Below are 23,664 nucleotides of genomic sequence, written 5' to 3'. Positions count from 1 at the left end.
TAACCGGAAAGAGACAGGTGAGAAGGCCTCCAGGAAGGTGAGTAATTCGTATTAATACGGAACGTGGATTGATCTGCACGTATACGACCGAATGGCCCCGTTCCACGAACACAGCGTAATGCCTGAATTGTTTAATGTCAAAACTGTGAACTACTAAATGTACCTGCTACCGTAACTTGGCAGGTGAAATAAGCATGGTTGTCATACGTAAATCATAAAGTACCTGAGAGCAACGCACGGGAAAAATCGCGCGCGGCACCTGAGGGCACTGCTGACAAGCGTGACCGTTGGGCAAACGCGACGGTCAACTTAATCCTGCGAGCGAACGGTGAGTGCAAGAGAAACTTGCACTCTGGCAAGTAGGCAGGTTCCAGAATTCACCAAGCCCCGGGCGAAATGCGCTGTCGATAGAACTTGTGTGATTATTGTGCTCCACTACGTGCCTATCATCGAAGCGACGGCTCCTCCCCCCATCCCCGGAATAATTTCGAGCGCTTCTGATCCCTTAACGTGCATAAAATTTCAAGAACACAAAAGCTTTTGCACTCGGCCTCTAAGAATACAGCGCGTGCAGAGCGTGAAGCAGTAACATGTTAGGATTGCGCAACACAGTCACTGAGCAACTGCGCCGGGTTTAGTATAATTCATCCTAGAGAAAACACGCGAACAAGTGTTCTTACTACAGCCAAGCCGCAAAAAAATAAAAAAAAATAAAATAGTCCGCTATTCCGACCGCTGCCGCTTTTTTTTTTTTTTTTTTTTTCCCTAAGCCAATCGAAGTACAGGTACAGTATTCTAGTACGCTGTAGTACAGGCTAGATGGCGAACTCGACGGCGTTGAGATAACAGGTCTCCGTGGATTCGTCTGACCTCGGGTCATACGCCACAAAGCCGCATGCTGCGAACGCCCGCTGCGTCAACTCGGGAAGAAGCGCGTGCGCTGGCGCTATGCACACGCATTTTGTCCGACGCGGACGAGGCGACAAAAGGCGCCGGACTGCGAGTCATGCTCCAAATGCGCCGACTCCGCAACGGGCGCTAACGGGGCCAGGCCATCTACCCGGAGCTTATACGCCAGACGTCGCCGATACATGCATGGGTTGCACACCTAGACAGGATTAATAGCGAAATATATGTATACGCAGTGGACATAGATACAGACTGCTGACGACGATGATGATGATGTGTATTCATGCTTGACGAGCCTTCCTTACGAGTCACGGCTGGGGTTGCTGGTTACAGCGCGGTGTTTCACCGGCGGTACGGTGCGAATCACTCCAATGAACTGTTGTACTTCGCTATGCGCAAGGATTAAAAAAAAAAAAAAAAAAGCAACAGGCCAGCTGGCCGCTGACGGCAACGGCCGACTGACTTTTACGTTTGCGCGATACGGCGAAATTAATTTTTGTATGCACGTTGTGAGACATCAAACAAGGCAACAACTTATCCGAAGTAAAAGGATGCAGAGGCAAACAACGAGCCCGCACCAAGCGAGTCTTCTGTCAGCCTTCTCGTTTATCTGTTTACTGAGTTCCGTTAAGAGACACAGGAATCATCTGGCTTAACCGCAGCGGAACAATCCTCCCCAACATTTTTGATTATGAAAGTCAAAGGCTTTGCGGTACTTTGCTGAGCTGTCTATACTTACGGAGCTACGGAAATGAGGCTCGCAGCCCGAATGGCAGCGCATAAAATACATCACCAACAATCGGCACGGACGGCCTACGGGCGCAACGCGGAAAGTATCCGTACAACGACGTTAGCAACAGCTCGGGTGGCGATGCGATAAAGCGCTACAAAGACCAACCGATATACTTCACAGTCAGGAACGGCCGGCGCCACGTATCGGCATTCGCCTTGCCGATAACCCTATCGTATCCCGAGACGTACGCGTGAGAAAGTGGGCGTCAATGAGAAGAAGATAAGGAAGAAAAAATGAGCGTGACAAGTTGACGACGTGTTGTTGACGAAAAAGCCGTTTAGTTAAGAGCGCGCGCCAAAAACGAGAAAGGCACCGGACAAGAGGCCGACAAGGACAGCCGATGGCCTATCCTATAGCATGGGTGCATTCCCTGCGGCAAGACATAGCCGCGGTCGCCCTTGACCCTTGGCCGCCGGGCAGGCCGTGCTAACAATTTAATGGCAAAATATGGCGGACATAAATACATGCATACACATACGGCGAGCGCGCAGAGCATAAACAGGCAGCGCAGTGGCGAAGCCCACCTCGCGGGAGGGCTCCAGCAGCGCCTCCATAAGGATGTCGCTGGGACGGGAACCCTTGGCGCCTCCACCTCCTCCTCCTCCTAGCTCGATGAGTTCTCCGTCCAGGGTTCCCGCTGTTCCGTAGCCGCCGCTCACATTGGAACCTGCGAGAACACATGCGGAAAAGGGTCAACATGACGTGCAAGTATAGCGTGGTAGGCATGGTTTTCATTAGGGGGGGGGGGGGGGGGGGGGGGGCAGCTACCTTGCAGACGCACCCTTAATGCAGACGTATTGGTTAGACAAAACCATGACAATATCTTGTCACCACCTCAGTCGCCAATGTCTGGCTGATCCACAGCAGCTTCAGTATGGCGTCCACGGATAAATGTTACGGCACCGACATACGCTACATCAGTTGTCAACAAAAATGTGCATCATTGAATTGCATTCTACTTGTATGCTAGCAGAAAGGCACCGGCGTGCACTTGTTGCAATTACTGTTCGCGTCCCACCCCCCAAGACCAGAGCCGTTCAATGCCATTTATACACTCATTTGTGTGTGACTACGAAAACCTCTAAAGGTGATCGCCACAAGAGCTAGGACTTGTGACCATGTCTTGGCGTCACGGTAACGGGATAACCGTAACACGCGTGCGCCAAACCGCAACAGTCAAAATCGAATTAATAGGGAACTTCAAGCTTGCTTGTATGAAACGTCCCCCCGCCTCCTTAGTGTACTCAGCGGAACAAAATCCGTTGCATTCGCAAACTTGATTCATTGATAGGATAGCTACCACCGCCTGGCCTTCCAATACATACAAGTACTAATTCACCTCTGGCCGGCGGTGGCCCACACGAAACCATACTTAATGCTAACTGACGTGATTGACAGCTTTAATTAACTACGAGCATTGTCGATGAGAGACATAGAGATAGAAAAGTAAAACTTATCGCGCAGTTACAGACAATGGCGAAACCTTTGTTTCTCTCCTTGGGCGGTAAGGAAGATCCTGGTTCAGGATTTGACCACAAAGGGACACTACGTAGTTCTGCTTGTCCGAGCAGTCGACATCCTGCGTCTTTCTCGTTTCTTTAGTTGCCCTTTCTATTGGTTCGCTGCCTCACTGTTGGCAACTTAGCCCTCTCGCAACGGTCGTCCACGTATAAACGTGCACATATCCTGACCACGCTTTAGAGACAGGTGCGCGAATTTCCTACGTGCGCCATGGCAACGCAACGTTTTCTCGAAGCACGAAGCGATTCTGCTCGTCGCAGTGCGCGAATCTTAAGAGGGGGAATCACAATCCAGAATAACAGCGAACAAAAAAAAAAATCATTCGATTTAAACAAGACTTACGCTTTCACTGTAAGGCGAATAAAAATGAAACCTCGCTCACGGGTGCCACATATTTTTTTTTATTTCATTTTTTTTTTTCGTGAGTCTACGTAAGGAGCAAACGAAAACAAGAGAGGCCTTGGCGCCACATTTATCCAAACTCGGAAGTATACAAACTGCCAAGGCAGTCATTAACGCGAACCGACTCCCGCGTCCGGGGGCACAACAAACGCGGCAGAAATACAGCAAGTGCAACGGGAAAAAGGCGCGCACTTATCTCCAATTAGCGCCCCCGCCGCTACCGCCACGACTGATGCTGCAGCCATATAGGCGAAAGTGAAAACGAACACATTAAGGCTGACGCAAAAGGTGGGTTGTTTAGTCGTACTTAGCTGACCACAGTCATTTTTCTCGCAGTCGCCACGGGAGCAGCCCCTTCGCAACTCTCCGCGGCCGAAGCGGTCGGCGTCCAGCCGACGTATACTATACCGAGAAGATGCGGAACGAGAGCGAGGTAATACAAATGGAACCGAAAAATTGTACTGTCGTTGAGGTAGGATATACAGCAGCGCGGTGAAAAGACCGACGCGGTATAACCGTTCCCCAGAGGCGAAAAGCGTACAGCGGTGCTATTCTTAAGCCGCCACAACAACGATATTGACCCTTTTCGCGGCGATCCCGTGGGCGCTGCCATGTTTGATCACGTGGTGACGCGTCCATTGCTTGCCTCAACCGCCTCCGTTGCCTCCTTGTTTAAAATGGAAGTGTGTGACGCCGGCGCGGCTTAGAAAACCTGTTTTCGGAGATATCGTAGACGGTGACTAGGTGGACCCCACGAAGCTTTGATCCCAGCTTCAGCGAACATGCAAAAGCGATTTCCGAGCTGATTAAGCTATATCCAAACGGCACAAGCAGCGTATATGGTGATTGTTCTAAAAGCGGGGCTAAATATGTATTCCAAGCTATGCAAACATTCCGCTCATGAATTCAGTCAGGATTAGTGTGTTTTGCTCTTTGTTCTTTATTCGGCAAATATTTTGAAGCAGTGGCTTGTCAGTTCCTCTGCGCGGCCACAATCTGATTTTTTTCTGCCTAATCGCTCGCGGGTGTGCTCAGTTCCGATATATTTGTTCTTGCTGCGCACAAGGCTTGAAGCGTATTGTTTTGTACATTGTAATACCTTGTAGCAAATAAATATTACAGCTATAGTGACTCGCTTACTCTTGTGGAGCGTCACGAAACATTCAGCTTCGACCATTCGTGCGCCATCGGTGTAGTCCGTCATTTATTGTGCGTATACAGTGCGCATATATTCAAGAGTGCGCCCTTTCACTTATTCTTGATACGTCGGCGATAGAGTGGGTGTAAGTTTTTCTGCCATTTGGGACAGATGTGTATAGATAACGTGCGCGAAACTTACTATGAGAGGAAGCGGCGCTACTCCCTTTGTCATTGTTTAACGAGTGGTACTCACTCCTGCCGACGTTCTGGGGATGAAGCCCTTTCTTTGATCAAAGGCTGGCGGATGAGCAAATTTCTGTATCCTTCAAGAAAGCCGTACATCTCAAAGTGCCGGTAACACGTTCGGATAGTTGCAGCAGCGGTCCGCCGAACTTGGCCACACAGATTCATTCCACTCCTTATACATGCCAGTCACTATTTTTGCAGCCGACTACTGCACACGTCTTCAATCCAGATGATTCAATCTAGCATGATTGGAGCACAGTGTGTTAGCGAAAACTAAGTTGCATTTCCGACAGCTGATCGCACAGAAGCAAGGTAGAAGCGGTAATTGTTTCGTATTTGTGCGCGGTCGCTGAGGAGAGGTATGGCGCGCCGCCGTGAGCGCCATCTCCGTTTCTCCTAAAACAAACTGCTCCGCGAAAAGGGTCAATACTTTCGCCAAAGCACAATCGAGCAAGAGCGGCGCAAGGAACGATTATTTTTTTTTTTTAATCAGCTCCCGCGATTTTCTCCCAAAGTTGCAATATAATAATAACGTTGTCGCACCTGCACTTGCGAACGCGCTCAAGTCAATTTAAAGCGTTGCTGCACGTAATATTCGAGCAAGCTCGACTTCAACGTGCCGCGCTCGATCAAAGCCTCGTACTTCCGACCGCTTACAGGAGTTCTCTCGCGACGTGACGAACAGCGGTCTCATATTCACTGTTTCCGTACACGGCACCACTGGAGAAAGGAGGACAGGGATAACGCGTAACTTTTCACCGTGCTAGCCACACAAAAAAGAAAAAAAAAAGAAAGAAACAGCCTATAAGTGGTGTCTTCTCGGCGTTTAGCAAAAACGACCGGGACGCCTCGAAGATGCCGCCATGCATTGGCGGATGCTACGCGGCGCAGCCGCGCTACAGAACCTCGTTTGATGGTGCGCCAGTATAAGCACTAGGCTCGCAGTCGAACAAGAGGCGCGATGATTTGAAGACGGCGAAGAAGACTACACGCGGCGTCGCGGAAAGCCGTGTTGGAGTCATATTCACAGCTTTCTAAGCATGAAGGCAGGAAAATTATTTGTTCCTTACTCTATGGATTCCACCTCAGGAGTGGATCAAGGTAACGCGTGGCTTCTTTTTTTTTTTTTTTTTTCGCTTAGTGTAAAAGTTCCGTACAAGAAACTACTAGAGGGATGTCTGGCGCGCTATTGCCCATGGAAGCTGCAAGTATGGCGGTACATGTAGCATGAGAATGATGGCTGTCAGTATACATGGATTTTGTCTACACTTCGTCCATCTGCCTTCGAACGGCTTCGTGGCTTTGGATATTGATCATTTTCAACAACAAAACATAGCCTTATAAACGCAAAATTTTCGCAGTGACTATTCACGAGCGCACAGCCTTACTGCCTCCCGCGTTTAGGAGATCAGTAATTGCGTCCAAAATTTAAGCCAATAGAGGCCCAGATAAAGCGCAACGAGTAAAGCCACAAGAACGTCTGAACGTAACAGCAGAAAGATCAGACAAATTTGTGTACTATGCAATCATTACCATGGTAGCTGGGCGATCCCAGCGCAGCAGCTTCCTATAGTAATTTCAGTACGAAACTCCATGAGCGTGTATACAGTCGACCACAAAATTTCACAGACCGCGGTATCCCGAGAAAAAGCTGAATATATTCACAACGTTCCAACGCAGCCCCGTATGCGCATTTCCAGCCTCTACTGATATATACGCGAACAACGTTGTGACGTGCGGTTTTCCTGGCTACTGTTACGGGCTGCTCGGAAATTCAACGTTGGCTAAGATCCCGTTGTCAGTATAAACTGACAGCGGGATCTTAGCAAATAAACTGACAACTGCATAAAGTGGTTGACTGTAGAAGACTGCGACCGCAATGACGCCACCGTCCTGTGTCGGTGTTCAGCGGGACGGACGCCTAGAATGCAGTAAGTGCACGCCCCGCTACAGATCGCTTCCGCGTAAACTTCCTATTACGTCAGATGCGCAACGAGGCGCCGGCCGCTTTTGTTTAGCGGGTTTCCTCCGCTCGCCTCGACGACGACCACCCTCTCGCGAGGTGCTCTGCTTCGCCTCGGTCTTTCGCTCGACGCGAGCAACCGCTCCGGAAAAGCGAGAAAAGACAGCAGCAGCTCTCGAAGGACGCCGACGTGACCGCGGCAGCGCAGTGCTCGGAGAAAAAAAAGAAAAAAAAAGACCACGTGGGCTCCGGTCGCAACGTTGCGCAAGCAGAGGTGGCGTCAGAGACCGCGCTGATGTAAGAGAACCGAGGTGCGCGAGCCGAAGGTCGACGAGATCGCGAGGAACGGTGATCATCGGTGCAAAGAAAAGAACGCAGCATGGTCGTGGCCGATCGCAAAATGTACATTATATATATATATATATATATATATATATATATATAGTATATATATATATGTGTGTGTGTGTGTGTGTGTGTGTGTGTGTGTGTGTGTGTGTGTGTGTGTGTGTGTGTGTGTGTGTGTGTGTGTGTGTGTGTGTGTGTGTGTGTGTGTGTGTGTGTGTGTGTGAACGAGAAGAAAGGGAACCGAGGGGCCCGATTTTTATTAATAGTATCATAAGAAGCCAACAAACAATGACACCATATTATATATATGCCGTATAAAGCAAGCAACGTCCAAGTTGGGGTTTTAGACACAGGCAAACTGCATCATGTTTTCTTGCTTGAGGACATCAGAGAAGAGCGCGTGACTATACCATACTTTGAGTCAGTATAATAGCAGGCACGATGGCCAATATGCCAGCGACGGAATGGCCAGAATGGCATCCCGAGGCTGAATGCCGCGGCATGTCTTTAAGGAAATAAAGTGATGTGATGTGAAATGTCACGCCGAGCACGCACGGAAACGAGAAGGCCATCTCTCACTCGCTCGCGTGCCCGTTCGCGCTGACTTGTAGAGCCACACCTTCATTCACTATTTCTCGAAAGATAGAAGCCAGAGAAATATAAATATATTCGAAAGAACGACGTACGTGGACTCAAGGTCGCGAGTGTAAAGTACATGAAGCATCAACTCCGATCCAGCGTGCAACAAACTAATTATTCATCTTTCATTGCGATCGGCTGGAAACGCTACGCCAAGCGAAGCGCGGCGTCGGCCGCCAAGCATACAGCGCGGTACATCACGGAAATCTGAGGTAGTGATCACGTGGTGTCATGTACCAGTGACGAATGTGTACCAGTGCGTTGCTCTCGCATACGGACCATGCTTCTTTTCCGCGCCAAGTTCCTTTTGCGATAGAGGACCAACCGACCCAACATCGCACACACAGTATTCCCTAGAACACATTTGCAGACACATTTGGTGTACGGACAGCACGTACAATCAAAAGGGCAGGCCGGCGATACAGTAGCGAAGCTCATTGCATGTGTGTTGTCATAAGCCATGGGAATCATCGACAACAACAAACATTTCAACTGTGGTGTTTTACGTCCCAGGCCCAAAATCGCACTGCGAGGACACCGTAACCTCGGATCATGTTCGCCCGAGTGGCGTTCTTGCACGAGCGTCGTTATCGAACTAAATTGAACCCGATGGGCGGCAAAGGCTCCGCTCCGAGGTCTCGAATTACCAACGCCGCAGCAGAGCCGATCTCGCTCTATAACCGCAAATTTCGTAATCTCATCACCCTTACCTAACTTTATGCCGCACCCGGCTGCGTTTCCCTTCCCTTGGGTCACATTCCGTTCCTCTAACATAGCCTTTAACACGCATTAACTCTTAATCTCAATTATGATGCGATCTCTCCTCGTGTTTGACCCCTAATCCACACTGTTGTCTCTATGCTGTCGCCCGTGTGGATTCCGAGACGGAAACACCAACCTGTCAGTGCAACGCCGTGGATGCGAGCCTCCAGTACCCGAGGGGTTGTTGTTCTGTACGCGCAATAACGTGAAGAGAGGAGGAATTGGCGTCGGGGGCGTTGTTATGGACAAAAACAATTAAGATAGCGAATGGAGAGAGTTGGGGGCGACGTATAATTGCAAACGGCGCAAAAAAAAAAAAAGAAAGCAACAACAAAACACGACATAATGGAAGAGACCGGTCAAAGGAATGTGCACTACCAACTGAAACTTCTTCTTTTTTTTTTTTTAACGAAATCACGCACAAGTGCACATTCTCTTATATGTATACAAACCCTGGTCACACGTTTTTGCAGCGTGCAAACGCTACATGAGAACCACCAGAAGAAAGAGCACAGCAAGATAACCAATAGAAAGAAAGGAGATTGATGTACAGGGTTTCCTAGCACTAAAATTTCAAAAGACAATCTAGTTTCCCCTTGTAGAGAAATGCGGACGGAGCCCCGATACACAAATGTCAACATGCGCTGTATGTGGGATGCCTCAGCAATTAGACAAACATATTGCAGCCTTGACCACGGCCGAGCACCGCACGACCTGCGCCACGCGACAACGTGTCTGAGCGCCCTTTTTGAACTGTCAAGGAAGAAATGGGGAGGGGGGGACAGAATATCGCGAAACACAAAACAGGCACCCAACCGATCTCTGTACACGCCGGGTCAGATTGGCTCTGCCGAGACTAAAATAAGAGAAAACGAGAGAGAACTATGGCGACTTCTTGAGCAACAGGTGGTCGGTAATGAATTTTCCGCCTCCTTCCGCCCACTACACGACGAGCGCGCTGGCCTGCATTTCGTAACGGAATGGAATATCGGTTAATGGAATTCGTTCGCGCAGCAGGGCAACAACGCCTTGTCGGTGCAATGGCTTCGTGTATGCACGAGGCGCGCGAAAGAAGCAGCGCTGCTGTTCCGTCAATATCGCTCTTTCCAGACTCGGTGTCCATCATCCGTAATTCTCGACCACGCTGACGCAGAGCCCAACGCTATATATATAGCGCCCCGATCGTATGCATCGTACGTCGTACCCCTTGTGTTTCCACAGACGGTTATACTCGTCGCCTCCTGCTGTAACCGGCAGAAAAAAAGTACGCATGTCTACGGAATAACGATGATGACAAGTGCATGCACACAGAGGTACGGCACACGTCTATAGCTACATCTAAGAGCTCTGTAACTCTTGCGTGGATTAGCCAGGTATAGGCACACACCAAGCGGCACATATCCAATGGTTAAAAAAAATGTATGTAAATCGATGAATCCGTTGAACTTAATGCGCTATATATATATACACGCCTAGATTCCGACCGACCCAGCAGCAGACAGCAGCAGTAGCGGCCACGCCTAACTTGGGAGGGTATAGGCAAGGAAAGCTTCGCTTTGAAACCGCAGTATACCTGAAGTGAACTATACGTTGGAGCAGAGGAGCTGCCGGTGTATCTTCTCACAAGCGTCAACACCTCCACGCCTAAGTTACAATTCCAAACACAGACAGAGATGCTGAAGAATCTAGTCCAATGGCAGCTGTCCCTTAGAGTCATTAACAACAACGGCGGCGATACTTGTCAACTGACGCAGCGTTTTTACAACTGAACGGCTTTGGAAGGCGCCTAAGACAGAGATGGTCTCGAATCTCGCACCTCTTTCGGCATTTAAACGAGCACTTATATAAATATAAGGACCATGAAAAGGAAAGCTTTGAACACACGGAGCACAGCAACACAAGCCCTTAGATATTCGCATCTTTCGCCTAAAGCACGTGCGACGATAGCGATAGATGCAGGAAGCGGTTTCTCGTCGATCGTTGAGAATAAGCAGGGAAAAAAAAAAAAAAAAGCAAATAATACAGTGATATATACCACAACGTTAGACACGATCTTCCGCGACAGGGCAAACAACAAGACGAGGCCGTCCATCGTTCCAACGACCGTGCTTGAAAGTAAAATTTCGGCGAAACACATCGTCGACGTCTGTGGAAGGCGCGAGCGCGCCAGACGACCGACACCTGTGGGCGCGTCTCGCGCAGGTGCGAAGCAACCCCCCCTCCCATTCGAAATCACGACTTGCCACCACTGCCGTGCCACTGTGTTCGCAAACTCCAAGCCAAAGCACCTCTCTGCGTTTGCTTCAAATATATCGCAACTTTCTGTAACAGCTCAGGTGCTTCGTATACCATATACGCGCTGTCCTTATAATTGCCTCTTTTTTTCCTCAGACACCGGTGGAGGATTATTTCCTTCGTGACGGTGGTAAAACTGCCAACATCCAACCACGCTTTATTTTCAATTTTTACTGCTTCCCTTAAGCCAGGACAAAAGAAGATAAGTGAGTTTTGCGCGCTGAGGTGGCAACGACGCTTTCTGAAGTACCGTGGCTCCCAAATCACCGTCGTCGGCGCCTTGAACGCTGAGCCGCCTAATTATGAGGATCACGCTTCTGTTGGATAAACTTGCATGTGTTCTCCCTAGGATAAACGCAAGCAGCACGCCAAGCGCCTATCGACAACGGTCGCCCACGCCAAACACGACGTCCACGTATACTTGCCCTCAAATGAAACCAGAAAGTCAAGTAAGTTTAGATATGCGACGGCTTTTAGTGTGGTTAATTTAAACTTTCGTCGTGCAATACGCCGATCTGTATCGGACCAAATGACCATCAGCTTTACTACTGACAGACATCAGCAAAACTACATAAGTGCGCGTGTGTGATGTGAGCGAGCGAGATTGTGATTGAATCGGTGGCTGAGCTCCTGCGACGAGTGAGCGATATCTCACACAAGCATGGGACAAACGTACCTTTCTATTCTTACAACCGCACGCCAAAAGAAATTTCACTCTTAACGCCAATTACTACGGTTCTAGACTCACACGACTCTGTGGTTCTAAAAGACTCACTGGTTTAAGTACTGAACCTCCAAAAGCTGCGAGAAGCTCAATACCAAAACCACCAAATACCGCGCAACGATTCCGCTGAAGACACGCTAAAAAGTTGCTGAAACGCAACTTTATCTTCTCGGTGTATTAACGCACTGTGGTAATCAGCGACAACTGAAGAGCGATAGCAAAGTCGTGAGCTACAAAAGTTTATCCCGTGCTATCACGTTTTGGTCTGTTGTGCCCTGAGGCGGACTCCCGACGGCGTCGCCGACTACTGATAAATCGCGCTGATTAGAAAGTTGCTGCTGGGTTGGCTGGTGCGACGCGACCAGCTAGCATAAAGGAACGTGAAGAATGTGCCGCGTCTTTCTTATTTATTCATCATCCTTGTCTAAACGCACCCTTGCATTCAGAATATCATGCGAAGAGAAGGCAGCCCTGCCCTCCCTCCACAACTTTCAGCTATCAACCAACCACAGCCTCCGCGCGTAAAGAGGTAGAGAGTGAAAACGAAAATCGCCCGTTTCGCCGAACACGACGAAGCGCCCAACCATAAGATCTGAGCTTGTGTCGCATACGATGTGCTTGCTACCGAAGGCCGGGCAACACTGCCAAGGGCGATGCGGGGAGCACGTGCTCTCGACTATATACTATAGCACGCGTTTGCAGCGCCCCGTGTTTGAACATAGCCTCCTCTAAAGCTCGCATAACTCACGGCACGCATGACGGCTATGGAGGGGGCTGCGGACGAGGCTCAAGTACACGCTGTGCGCGTGACAGTGGCGGCCGTCGGTTGAGACACCGCAGCTGCCCACCAACCCCCCTTACCGATACAGCGACGTCGTGCGCGCGGGCCGCCAATTACCGACAGCTCCCGTTCGCCGACACCAGATGGCCGACACGAGAGAGACGGCCAACGGCAGAGTTCGGGCAACAAGAGAGCGGTGTGGGGGGTGCAAGAACCGTTACGCGCGTCCCCCCCCCCCCCCCCCCCGATCGGTCGGCTCGCCGAAAGAACGGTAACAATAAAGCGGAGGAAGAGACAGACTAGATGCGTGCGCAACAGATCCTCGGCTTTAAAGCACCCCCCCCCCCCCCCAACCACCCCTCCCTCGTTCACCCCCCTAAGTAAGATGGAAATAATATAGTCCCGCAACGAAACGCCGCTGGTCGGGGCCACCCACGCATACGGTATGGCACGGCGCTCCGCATATGCACGAGGATGCCAGCCTGATTCGACAAAAAGCGAAACTATATGGCAACTCTTTCCACTTGTACTTAATAAGCATTGCATTGGAAAGGCACTAATGGATAAGACGCACATGTCAAGCACAGTTTGCGCATGGCGTGATTGCCCACAATGCTCACCTCCTGTATAGATATATCTATATGCGCTTCTGCGCTGTATTCGTCCCTGTGTATAACTTCGCAGTACTGCTTAAGTAAGTATAAGTATGATACTCCAACTAGCCCTAACGCAAGCCGTAATAAACTCTTTCAAGTACCTCTCCGGAGTGTTGCAGAGAAACAATAGCATGCGAGCCCGTTGCATTTCGTTTGCCATGGCGGACCAGGAGTTCCCGGTACGGCGTCCGGCAGAGAAGCATCTCGGTGAGGGCCACTCGGCTCATCTTCAATATACGCTGAAACAGCTCACGACTGAAACGAGGACGCTTGTCCTGTGGTGCGCGTTTCATTTCTTTGTGCCCTCATTTCAGTCACGCTGTTTCGGCGTATACACTGTCCGGCCGACGTCTCAATATCGCCGCCGTGTCTTGCGCACGTTCACGTTGCGACGACGCCGCGCGGTGTTCAGTCTGCCGTATTCGCTTGCTATAACGAGTAATGTTGCGCCGCAAATTCGCTATACTGAAAAGCTACAATTAGGCCCGACAAATGACAACTTAAGAGCGTGTTGAACGACCAGCTAGCGATTTCAATAGATCCGTCTAATATCTCTCTCCTTAATGCGCATAACGCGACGCGTGAACTTGTCCAATCGATCGTGCATAAGGTCCATCGCAGACTTTTTCAGAATCTGGCCCGCACTTTGACATAGCATCCACAGAAAGAATAAGAAAAACAGGAAAAAATTTCGCGCCATAAGAGTTCAGGGGGTACGAACACGCATTATACCCATACCTAGAATATGCCTCCTGCCCGGTGGGGGCCCGCAGATCAACGACGGGACATGCGGTCACCTCGCGCCGCGACTAACACGCCGTACCCAAGTCCCAGCGGCGCACGCTGCAGCAGCTCAAAACCCATTCCAGCAATACCCACTACTTAACATTTTCTTTTTTTTTTTTTTTCTATCGTGTCTCGCGTGAGCCTCGCGGTGCAGCAGCACGTCAACGGTGCAAGGCGTCGCGATTGACACACTGCGTCGTCGCGCCGTCGACTCGGGATGGCCAGGCAGCGCGCGCGGATCACGTCTGGGGCCGAGTTTAATGACCTTCCGCGGCCGCCGAGGCCCTGAGCCAAAGCCGGGCGCCGCCGCCGCCGCCTACGCCCGCCGCCGCTTCCTCATCGACGCCCCGCTCCCTCCCACAACGGCACCGCAACGACGCGGCGGCGGCATTCGTACACCGTCGCGTGTTCTGACTCGTCGGCTATGCAGCTCGGCGCTGCTCATCGGCCACGCAACGTGCCGCTGGGAACGCGTGTCTCGATGAGCTGCCGCCTGAACTGCGCATCCTGCGACGATGCGGTTGAGCAAAATGAAACAATAGAGAAGACAAAAAGACAGCTACGTTTCCGTCATAACAAGCTGCTCGCTAGGGAAAAACGCTAAACGATATTTGCTCAATTGGTATGCTTCGTTCCGTATTCACTCGGCGAAAGAAAAACGGGCTTACCAGCGCAGTAACAGATTCCAAACGTTTCTCTAGAGGGGTATATTGACACGGATATTTAATATTATCCCACTTTCCTTTTTTTTTTTTTTTCGGGGGGGGGGGGGGGGGGGCTTAGACAGCTGCCGACCGCGTAACGATATTATGGTGCCAGACTTCCTCGAAGGCTTAAATTATAGCTTGTATCCTATCCTGTCTTACCGTCCACATCAAAACGCGCGCCAAATGCAGCGCGGCTCCTTGGCGTAGGGTGCCTTTACAAGCGTTCATCAGCGCGTCACAAAAATCGGGAGAAGGAGGGAGGTCACGTTATCGCAATAAAATATGGTACAATTCATGATTTGCTGAAGGTTTGAGGAATGGAGGCCTCATACCATGATTATGGAAGTCAGCAGATATCTAAGAAAAAAAATTACTTAGATATATACTTGCGTGTATTCTGCGGACCGAAGTAGAAAAGTTGTCTGGCAATGTATTTAGTTTTAAGAAAATAAACTCAGCCTCGAACCCACGTTACTGCCATCTACGAAATTAAGGAATATATCAGGGCGAGAATTTCCCGGTGGGCGGCAGCACCAGCCTATCGCTTTCGCGTCACTTACTGCATGCACCACCTGGTGAGCGGCAGCTCTCGCATTACCTGTAGACGCCAGCTGCGCGCTCACGCACAGATGGCACGACAGATTAGTGGGTTACAGAGGCTAACCGTACGACAACGTTTATATTAGCGTCCGGCGAGAGCCTCGCGACGAAATCGGTCAAGCTCGACGTACAACTGCAACCACAAAAACAAATCCCCCCCCCCCCCCAAAAAAAAAAAGAACCCTTCACTAGAAGCACACTAATCGCGCAAGGCTTAGCGTGCTCGCGAAAACGAGAATCTGACCGCCAGGGCTAGACGGCCCAACTTTCGCGAAGCAATGAAAGTAAAGACGAAGACCGGCATTTCAAGCCGATTTGCGGGTGAACTTGAAGCGCCAAACGCTTGCATCATGCTGGTCCTAAGGAACGTAACGGTAGGCCAAACTCACGCTACAATCTTCCGACCTGAACAGAGTAACTAACGCAGCAAGGAGTCCCTTTATTGGAGCGGTCGACGCATCAAAGCAGGCTCCGATGTCCTCTCTCCTGCTTACAGATACGGGAAAAGCCCACGCGTCACCGCGGAGACACCGAGTGCGCGACGGGACCGCTAAGCAAACAAACGAAGATGAGGGACGGGGTAGGTTCGAACTGCCTGCCATCCACGATCAGTCCCGCCAGGAAACGCGAGCAAAAAGTGAGCGCGCGTGTACTGCACGAGCGAGCTCGCGGAGCGGAACTCCCCGAGTTCCCGACGCTAGGCCAAGCGCGTCCCGCCAACGCGTAAACAAGGGATCACGGGAGGAGGTGTTGAGAGGAGGAGGAGAGTTAGGGGGAGCGAGATCCGAAGCGGGAAAGCGGGGGGGAAACGGACCACAGACGGGTTTCTTTCGCCCCGGCAGAAGGGAGAAAGAAACCTTCGCGGGTGAAGAAGAGAGGAAAGAGATCGAAGCCACGCGCGCGGTATGGAGAGACCGGTTGCACCGCCGAGCGACAGCAGAGTCGAGCGGTCGCTGGCGGGGATCGTTCCGGGAACCGCGGCCCGCAAAGCCGCCCAGGTTCGCACGGTTCAGCATCTTCCGTCTCCCATTGCACTTCGACTGCATCTCCCCACGTAACCTCCGGCGCCCGGCCTCGCTCTCCCTTATCGGGCACGCGCTAAGCACGCTCCCTTCGCAAAAGAGAACCCGCCCTTCGCCCAACGGTTCGACCAGAGAAAGAACGGCGCGAGGCAGCCCCAGAAGCACGCGCGCGCTTTTTTCTTTCTTTTTTGTTCGTCGTCCTTACCGCCGCTAGTCGTCACCACCGAGCGTTCATGTGTGTTATTGGGCGCGGGGGTAGAGAGTGAATAACCGAAGGGAAGGCAACGAAGCAGGGGGCTGAATACCTAGAAAGACGCGCGGAGCACGGGAGAGGGCGAAGAATGGTTTAGCGTGGCTGCTTTCAGCGCCCATTGACGGCACGAAATAAGAATGTATAATAGCACACCTACACGTGCGCTTACAGCGCAGGGGGAGGAGGAGAAAAATAAAGAAGCAGGGAGGCAACGTAAAACATCAGAACAAAGGCCAGATGAACATGGCTTGCTACGCCAAAGTATTCGTATCCCCTTCTGGCCTCCCTCTTTCGTTTCCCCTTCCTTCCTTTTAGTACACAGTCGTCCAGCGTTTATTTATTTTTGTTTCCTGTCATTTTCTGTTACTGTGCCCTCGGTGCGCCGAGTACCTTTCTCCCACCCGCCGTTAGCTTTCTTTTTCGTTTTCTTTCTTTTCGAATGAGGGCTTGTGTGGAGGGAAGGTGGGGGTGATTTGCACGAAGGCGGCAAAACCGAAGCGGCCGTCTCACATCTGCCGCAGCTGATGCGGCACGCGCTGGCGGCGTGGCTCCAGAGGGGAACGTTGGGGCAGAGGAGGTGGGGGGTGGAGGTTAGAGGGCGCGCAATCAACCCCCCTCCCCTCTTTCACATATTCCATCGAGTCGCCCAGCGGCCGAACCCTGCCAGTGCCCGAGGCTCGTTGGCGAGGCAAATCGCGAAACGCTGCCCGAGGCCCCGTGCTGATTTACTCCGCTGATTCCTCACTTAAGTTTCGCTTTAAAATTGCGTTTCTTTTTCGGTCCGCATCGTTCAGCAAGAACCATGCACATCTAAATGTCGCGACGCTCGTTCACGCCAGGCATCATTTAGATCAAGTCAAGTATGGACTTCAAAGTTTAAGATGCATTTTCTGAATACGGGGGTTATAGTCCAAGTCGTCGCTGTTGGAGTCCCCCCCGAGTCCCAGGTCTTGATGATGAGTCCATTTTGTTGGGATCTAGTAATGAGTTTGCGAGGTAGCAGCAGTAGCGCATGACATCAGCACGGCATCGTCGCAAACAGCTCCTGAGTGAAGAGGACGAAGGCGACGTTTACGATGCTTGTCGATGGGAAGAACGTTGGTGAGAGGTGTACGCACAGAAAAGTACGACACATATCTGAATACATTCAAAGTTTCTGTAACATTTGTGTCACAGCGGCAGATACCCATTCTAAGGGAATGACCAATAATGGGCACATACCCAGTGGTGCAAGTTGTATATTCTGCGAGAAACGTTACGTCTTACACAACACCCCGGAAAGCAAAAAGAAATAGCATTAAAAACGCTTCGCACCATACTGTGCCTTGTTTTCAGGCCCTTACGCTGCGAAAAGGTAGCGAAATCAACTCACGTCTGCACAAACTCGTTCTCCCCCGATGGAGGCAGGTGCGTATAGCACAGTGGTTCTCCATATTGCTTCGGATGAACCAGTCAATTAAGTAATAATACCAAATGTACCTCGTACGATGCGGACCGATAAATGCGATCTTGCCGCGAAACCTAAGCAATAAAGAGATGCTGTGAGCGAAAAATAAAGTTCTAAAACTGATAGAATTGAAAAGACGCAGGTCTCCCTGCACATCATCGGATCGTCTGAACACATCTCCAGTCATTCCTCAAAATCAGAATATTTCTCCACGCACATGTAGGTTCCGTCATCCATCACTAAAACCGCGACTTAATGATCGCTTGCTTCGGGCAATATAGGAGCGACTTCAGGCAGGATTTGCTCTTGGCAAGCGAGGCATGGTCCGCGCACGATTTACTCTTGACAAATGAGGCGTGCCCCGCGCATTCCAACAAGAAGCAGAGAAAAACGTATTGCCGCACGACGCACTGCGAACACTCTTCTGACTGTCCCAAATGAAGAGAAAAAGAAGACAAAAAGAAATGGCCGTTTCCAGCGAAACGCCGCTATCTCTTTCTCGCGGTTGTTGAACACACCGCCGGGAACTGCAAAAGCAAACAAGGTCACGAATTCACTCCCAAATCAGAGCGCCTCCCTGCCTCGGTGCGAGCACCTCTGACCAGTCGCCGCCGCCGCCGCCGCCGATAGATGTTTTTGGCGTGTCTTCCCTCGTCTACTGCTGCTGCTCTCATACGGGGCCAGCTGCAGGATCAAACTCGGTTAGGCCAAGCCGACCTTGCCCCGGTGCGCTAGCCGACGGCGAACGAGTAACCATAGACGCCACTTATCTAACGAAACAAGAGCGGCGGCTAAAAACACGCGGAACGAAAAACCGGTGTCACCGACTTGCTCCCGCACTGCGCGACAAACACCCGGTCTTCCCGGAAAGGTACTGCCGGGGGTGGGGGCTGAAACGAGGTGGCCGGCTGCTCCGATTTCCGAACAAACCCTCGGCGCGACCCCACGGACGCAGGTCAGGCGCGTGCGCTTTATCGGGCGCGGCCAGCGCGGAACATCGCCTGTATCCTCGTCCTCCCTTTTCGCCCCGAGTATAATCCTTGCATCGCGACGACCGTCGGCTCAGCCGCCACCGGAGAAGACGTACGCGCCCATTAGCCTTCTGACAAAACGGCTCATCTCGGGCGAGTTTCTGATCCGCCCCCAAATGCCTCGAGCGTCGTTCGCGCGCGGCCGAAAGGCGGCGCGACTACCGCGAAGACGATGCGCAGTCCTCCGAGTACACAGCACTCGCGGGGCCAACTTCAATGTTTTACGGCTGTCCTTAGGAGTGAGCTCAGCGCAAAGTTCTTTTGTACACCGTTTATTACGGGCGTTTATTGCTGAGCGTCGCGCCAAGCGCGCACTATTAAACCGGTGAGCAGCGCGCGCACCTTCTACACACAGGCACGAAGCACGCGGCAACACGTTTCTGCCGCAGGCAGCGCGCGCACGGGAATGCGCCACAAGGTGTGGCTACTGCAGATGGGGCTTTCGGAAAGATCCTTAGCGCCCTTCCGTTTACCGTGAAAAAACACGCACGGTTACATCGCGAGAGTGTGTCCAGGTACCAAGGAAAGTGAGACTTAAAAAACAAAAAATAATTAAATTCTGGGGCTTTACGTGTCAAAACCACGATCTAATTATGAGGTACACCGTAGTGGGGGACTCCGGATTAATTTTTGAGCACCAAGGAAATGAAACCAAACGCGACCTTTGCCCGGCAGCACTGCTCAGATGATGACGGCGAGCAATCTGGACACCGAAGCATGCTCATCCGGTCAACCGTGACATCATGGCTCAGCCCCGACTGAGCGAATCGCGTCGCATTACGAATGCCGCCCTTGTACGAATTTTTACTAACACTCGTACCTAGCAATGAGCCCACTAACGAATGTCATTAATGTAGACGGCAGTTGCCGACAGGTAGACCGGTCGTACAGGGCGCACGCGCTGCACGCCTTCGACACACCATGTAACCCGACGTACTGTATACCAGCCATGACCTGACAAGACACGTATCTCGTTTTCTAAAATGCAGACAGTATTTGCTCACGCCGCTTGACAAACGCGGCCCGCCAGAGTAATGCAACCAGACGACGGCCCGCCCGGTTGAGTAGCAACGTCAAGTTGTCAAGTGAGCGATTCGTTTGACGGCGTCCTCCTCCCCCCCCCCCCCCCCCCCCCACTTTCGGCCATTGCAGAGCGCTCTTTCATACTCGACACATATGAGAAACAAATTTCTTTCTCTACGCTCGACAGCACAGCAAGCCATTCCGGTAGTTCGACGACAGCCGTCGGCGATCAGCAGGAGCGGGCGAAGACGGCCGGTTCGTCGGCCACGTCACGAACGCGCGCGGTCAACTCCACGGGCGGAAAGACCACGAGAGCGAGCAGCGTCGTCCGTTCCGCGAGGCCAACCCGTTCCTGTGTTAGGGGGGGGGGGGTTACATCGAGTTTCGTGGCGGGCGAGGGACGCTGCTCCACAGCTTGCGGAGCAACAACGAGACACCGAGGCCTAAGGAAAACAGAAACCTTGCCGGCCGCCGTGCCAAGCTTTTATTTACCTTAATTGCCACGCCGAAACGGTGCACTGTGGCGAAAACTAAGAGTCAGCCAAGGAGTTTATACGAAGCTTTATAGTATAACCTCCACGGAGTCTGCCAACCAGCACGCCAAGTGTGCACCAGTTCAGAGTGCCGCGTTTAAAGAAGTCTGTTCGAAAACCGAGGTCGATGAAGCCGCTGAACAAAGACGTGGGCACGGAGCACGAAGACGCCGAGTTCAAAACGAGCCGCTTGTCACACTCTTGACGAATGCTTTCGATAATTGCGTACGGCGCTTTCAGTGGCCGTAAACAAGCGGTATAGGCGAATGTCTATAGAGCCGGCGCTACACTTCTTTGGGATGACTAGCGACCGCATCAGTGTCCCCCGTATACCCCGCTGCATGGCTTTGCCCAGACGTGTGCGCAGACGAAAGCCAGCGGGATATGCTCGCATCCGCTGCGGCTGTCAAGTGCTAGCCACGAGCGGCAGCCGCGGACCAACGCGTCCCGTGACCCAGCCACGAGCAGACCGGACGGGCCAGCGGGCGCTCCAAGCACACGAGGGCGTCACAGCCCATTCTAGCAGTAGAAGCGGCCGACGCAGCAGCGGGTCCCCCCTCTCCATCCCAGGACAGCGATGCCCCGATACGGGGAGGTACGTGTACCCACTGGCAGGGCGCGTCCCACCCCTAATGGACCGAGCCTGCCCCCGATAAACAAAACCCGCTCGACACTGCAGTCCGACCGCGCGTCTTCCACCATCGCTTTTCGCACGGTCCGATCCCGGGCGGCGTTTCGGCGGACTTTGTACGGACGTGGGGGAGCTGAGCTGCCGGCGATGATGCCCCCCTCGCCCATTATCGCGACAAGCGCAGCGGTTGAAAAGTCAAGGGCTGTCAAGGGCTGGACGGCCGTCCGTGTTTTGGCGGCTCGCGTTTCCTCGCGGCCCATATCGCTCCCGCAGCCCACGCGCGTGGCGGCGAGAAGAAAAACGAAATGAAAAAGCTTTTTTTCAAAACCAGCAAGGTTCGAGTGACGCTTCAGGGGCTTCGAAGGGCCCTCGAAACAATTTCCCCCCGATTGTTAAATCTACCAATGTACGACAAATTAATGAGTGTTCCCGTTTGTGCGGCATTTATAGTTGCTGCGTTCCGCTGCAGAATACGAAATGCGTCTCGCACGCGCCTTTGCGCATGTTAAAATTAAGAGAACCAGAAATATAAGAGCCGATCTGTTCTCAAGTTGTCCGTCAGTTTATTCCTTAATCGGGTGGATTTTTAAATGTTTGTAGACTACCACGCACTATTCATATACGTATAATACAGACAAGCGGTGCACCGATTCGATTAACATAACTATACAACAGGCGATGGACTGTCGGCACGGTCATAATAAGGCGCGGCGGGCCCTCGTCCCACTCGGAGGCTCCATAGCTCGACGGCGGCAAAAATCTGGTGGCAGACGGTTTGACGATACAGTTTGCTGCACAACCGCTTGTCAGTTCTTACGTCAAACGAGTAAGCTGTTTACACACCTTCGACCACAGTGCAGCAGCACCCCATTGATGCAAAGTCCGATAGAAATAGGGAGTTTTAGAGATAGCGCGCACCCAAGTGTCTTTGCGTACCCAAAGCCCCACGACCGACCTGCTTGCGTTCTTTTGTATTCCTTTCGCGTGCTTATTGCGTTCGTTTGTTTGCTCGCGACCTTTTCGATCAGCAGCAGAAAGAAGGCAATAGCGGCTTGCCCACCGTAGTGCGTGGGAGCAAAGGCTATATTGCATACACAGTCCCTCGATTCGAAGGAATAATTGGTGCGACCTAGCCTGATCTTTCGTTCTTCCTCTCTTTTTTTTATTTCTTTTTTTTTTATATTAGACGCCGTAAGTGGTTTCGCATGCGGTGACCGCAGTATAATATGAATCGGCATGATGATAAGTTCTTTCTACAGACGACCGCAACGAATCTGCGAGAAGGCTTGTTAGTCGCCAGAACCACCGCGACAGTGAGAAAAAAAAAAAAATTCCAAAGCACCGAAATTGAAATCTAACCTAAACAACGCTTTCTTTCGTGAATCGGTTCGATTTAAATGCTAGGCAAGGAGACGCACGATGCGTGCAATTGTATGTCCATTTCCAATTTACGCAACTTTGTTTTCTCACGTTCTGCCTGAATAAGAATACAAGCTGCCATGGCAACATGCTGCGAGACGTGGATGCAGCGATGACATTGCGGGCTAATACGACATTCTGCGACTGGTGAAGAGAGCGGCTGTATGCAAACAGGCGTGTTAAACATAGTGATGCACGTTTAATGCGTCAACGCCTCTTACACCTGGCCAATCAATCACCCCCGCCACGATACCGCGGAGACCTCCCACTGAGTCTATCAGGCGAGAGTACCTTTTGTCCTTTGTAAGTGTTCCTGGTGCGTTCTCTCAACGCGTCACAGCTGTGTGGGAGACCACCCGCTATACCCTCCGAAGACCCCTTGTAAAATGCATTGCACGTTGCCTTCAACTTTTTTTTTTCGAAATTCATTCGGAAGTGATTACGCAAAATATTCGTTCTGGATATGAGGTACGGTGCAGTGTGTAACTGTAAAGAAATGGTTTACTCATATTCTTGTCCCGCTTTGGAGAAATTTGACACTAAATTGATCTAGACCTCTGTGTCGTCCCAGACGGCGGAAAGCGAACAACCTTGAGGTGCGTTTCGAAATCACTGAGATTGTGTGAAAATTCCAGACGCGGCAGCAACATGACAATGTACTACGCGTAGTTCCATCTTCACCTCTGCGCTTAGGCAATGAAGTGCAGTTTTCACCATAGCAAACATGAGGAGATGATGGAGATCGTTATTTTTTTTTTTTTTTTCACGTGCATGGAGACGCAGCTTTTGGCGTTAACCTTGGTATTTAAATTTTTAAAATTATTTTTCGCGTTCATAACATAACAGTAGGCAATAAAAGCCACCTTGACGATCGATTATATCCCATAGCTGCATTTGGGTCTCAGGAGGATACGTCTACACGAAGAGGCACGAGCAGACAGCCCCGAGGAAGAAGCAAAGAAACTCGGTCCACGTGCGATATCCGAGTGACTGTGTAACGAGAATGAATCATCAGGCTTGCACTGCTGCCTGC

The 23,664-nt window shown here is 51.3% G+C and overlaps 1 protein-coding gene across 2 annotated transcripts in view; it reads right to left on the bottom strand.

Moving 5' to 3' along the window:
• Positions 1-23,664, bottom strand: part of LOC119449959 (brain tumor protein-like) — a 98,446-nt gene that overhangs the window by 51,923 nt on the left and 22,859 nt on the right. Inside the window, exon 2 of one of the 2 annotated variants that reach the window (XM_037713278.2) lies at positions 2,227-2,369. In XM_037713278.2, the coding sequence (XP_037569206.1) occupies positions 2,227-2,256 (30 nt within the window). In that variant the 5' untranslated portion in view covers positions 2,257-2,369. Of the gene's footprint in view, positions 1-2,226; positions 2,370-23,664 lie in introns of those variants that run through there. The other variant, XM_037713276.2, reaches the window with a different exon arrangement.

This window comes from Dermacentor silvarum, chromosome 4, assembly GCF_013339745.2.
Source record: "Dermacentor silvarum isolate Dsil-2018 chromosome 4, BIME_Dsil_1.4, whole genome shotgun sequence".
In the NCBI taxonomy this organism is placed as follows: domain Eukaryota; kingdom Metazoa; phylum Arthropoda; class Arachnida; order Ixodida; family Ixodidae; genus Dermacentor; species Dermacentor silvarum.
This window is presented reverse-complemented; position numbering and strand designations above follow the sequence as displayed.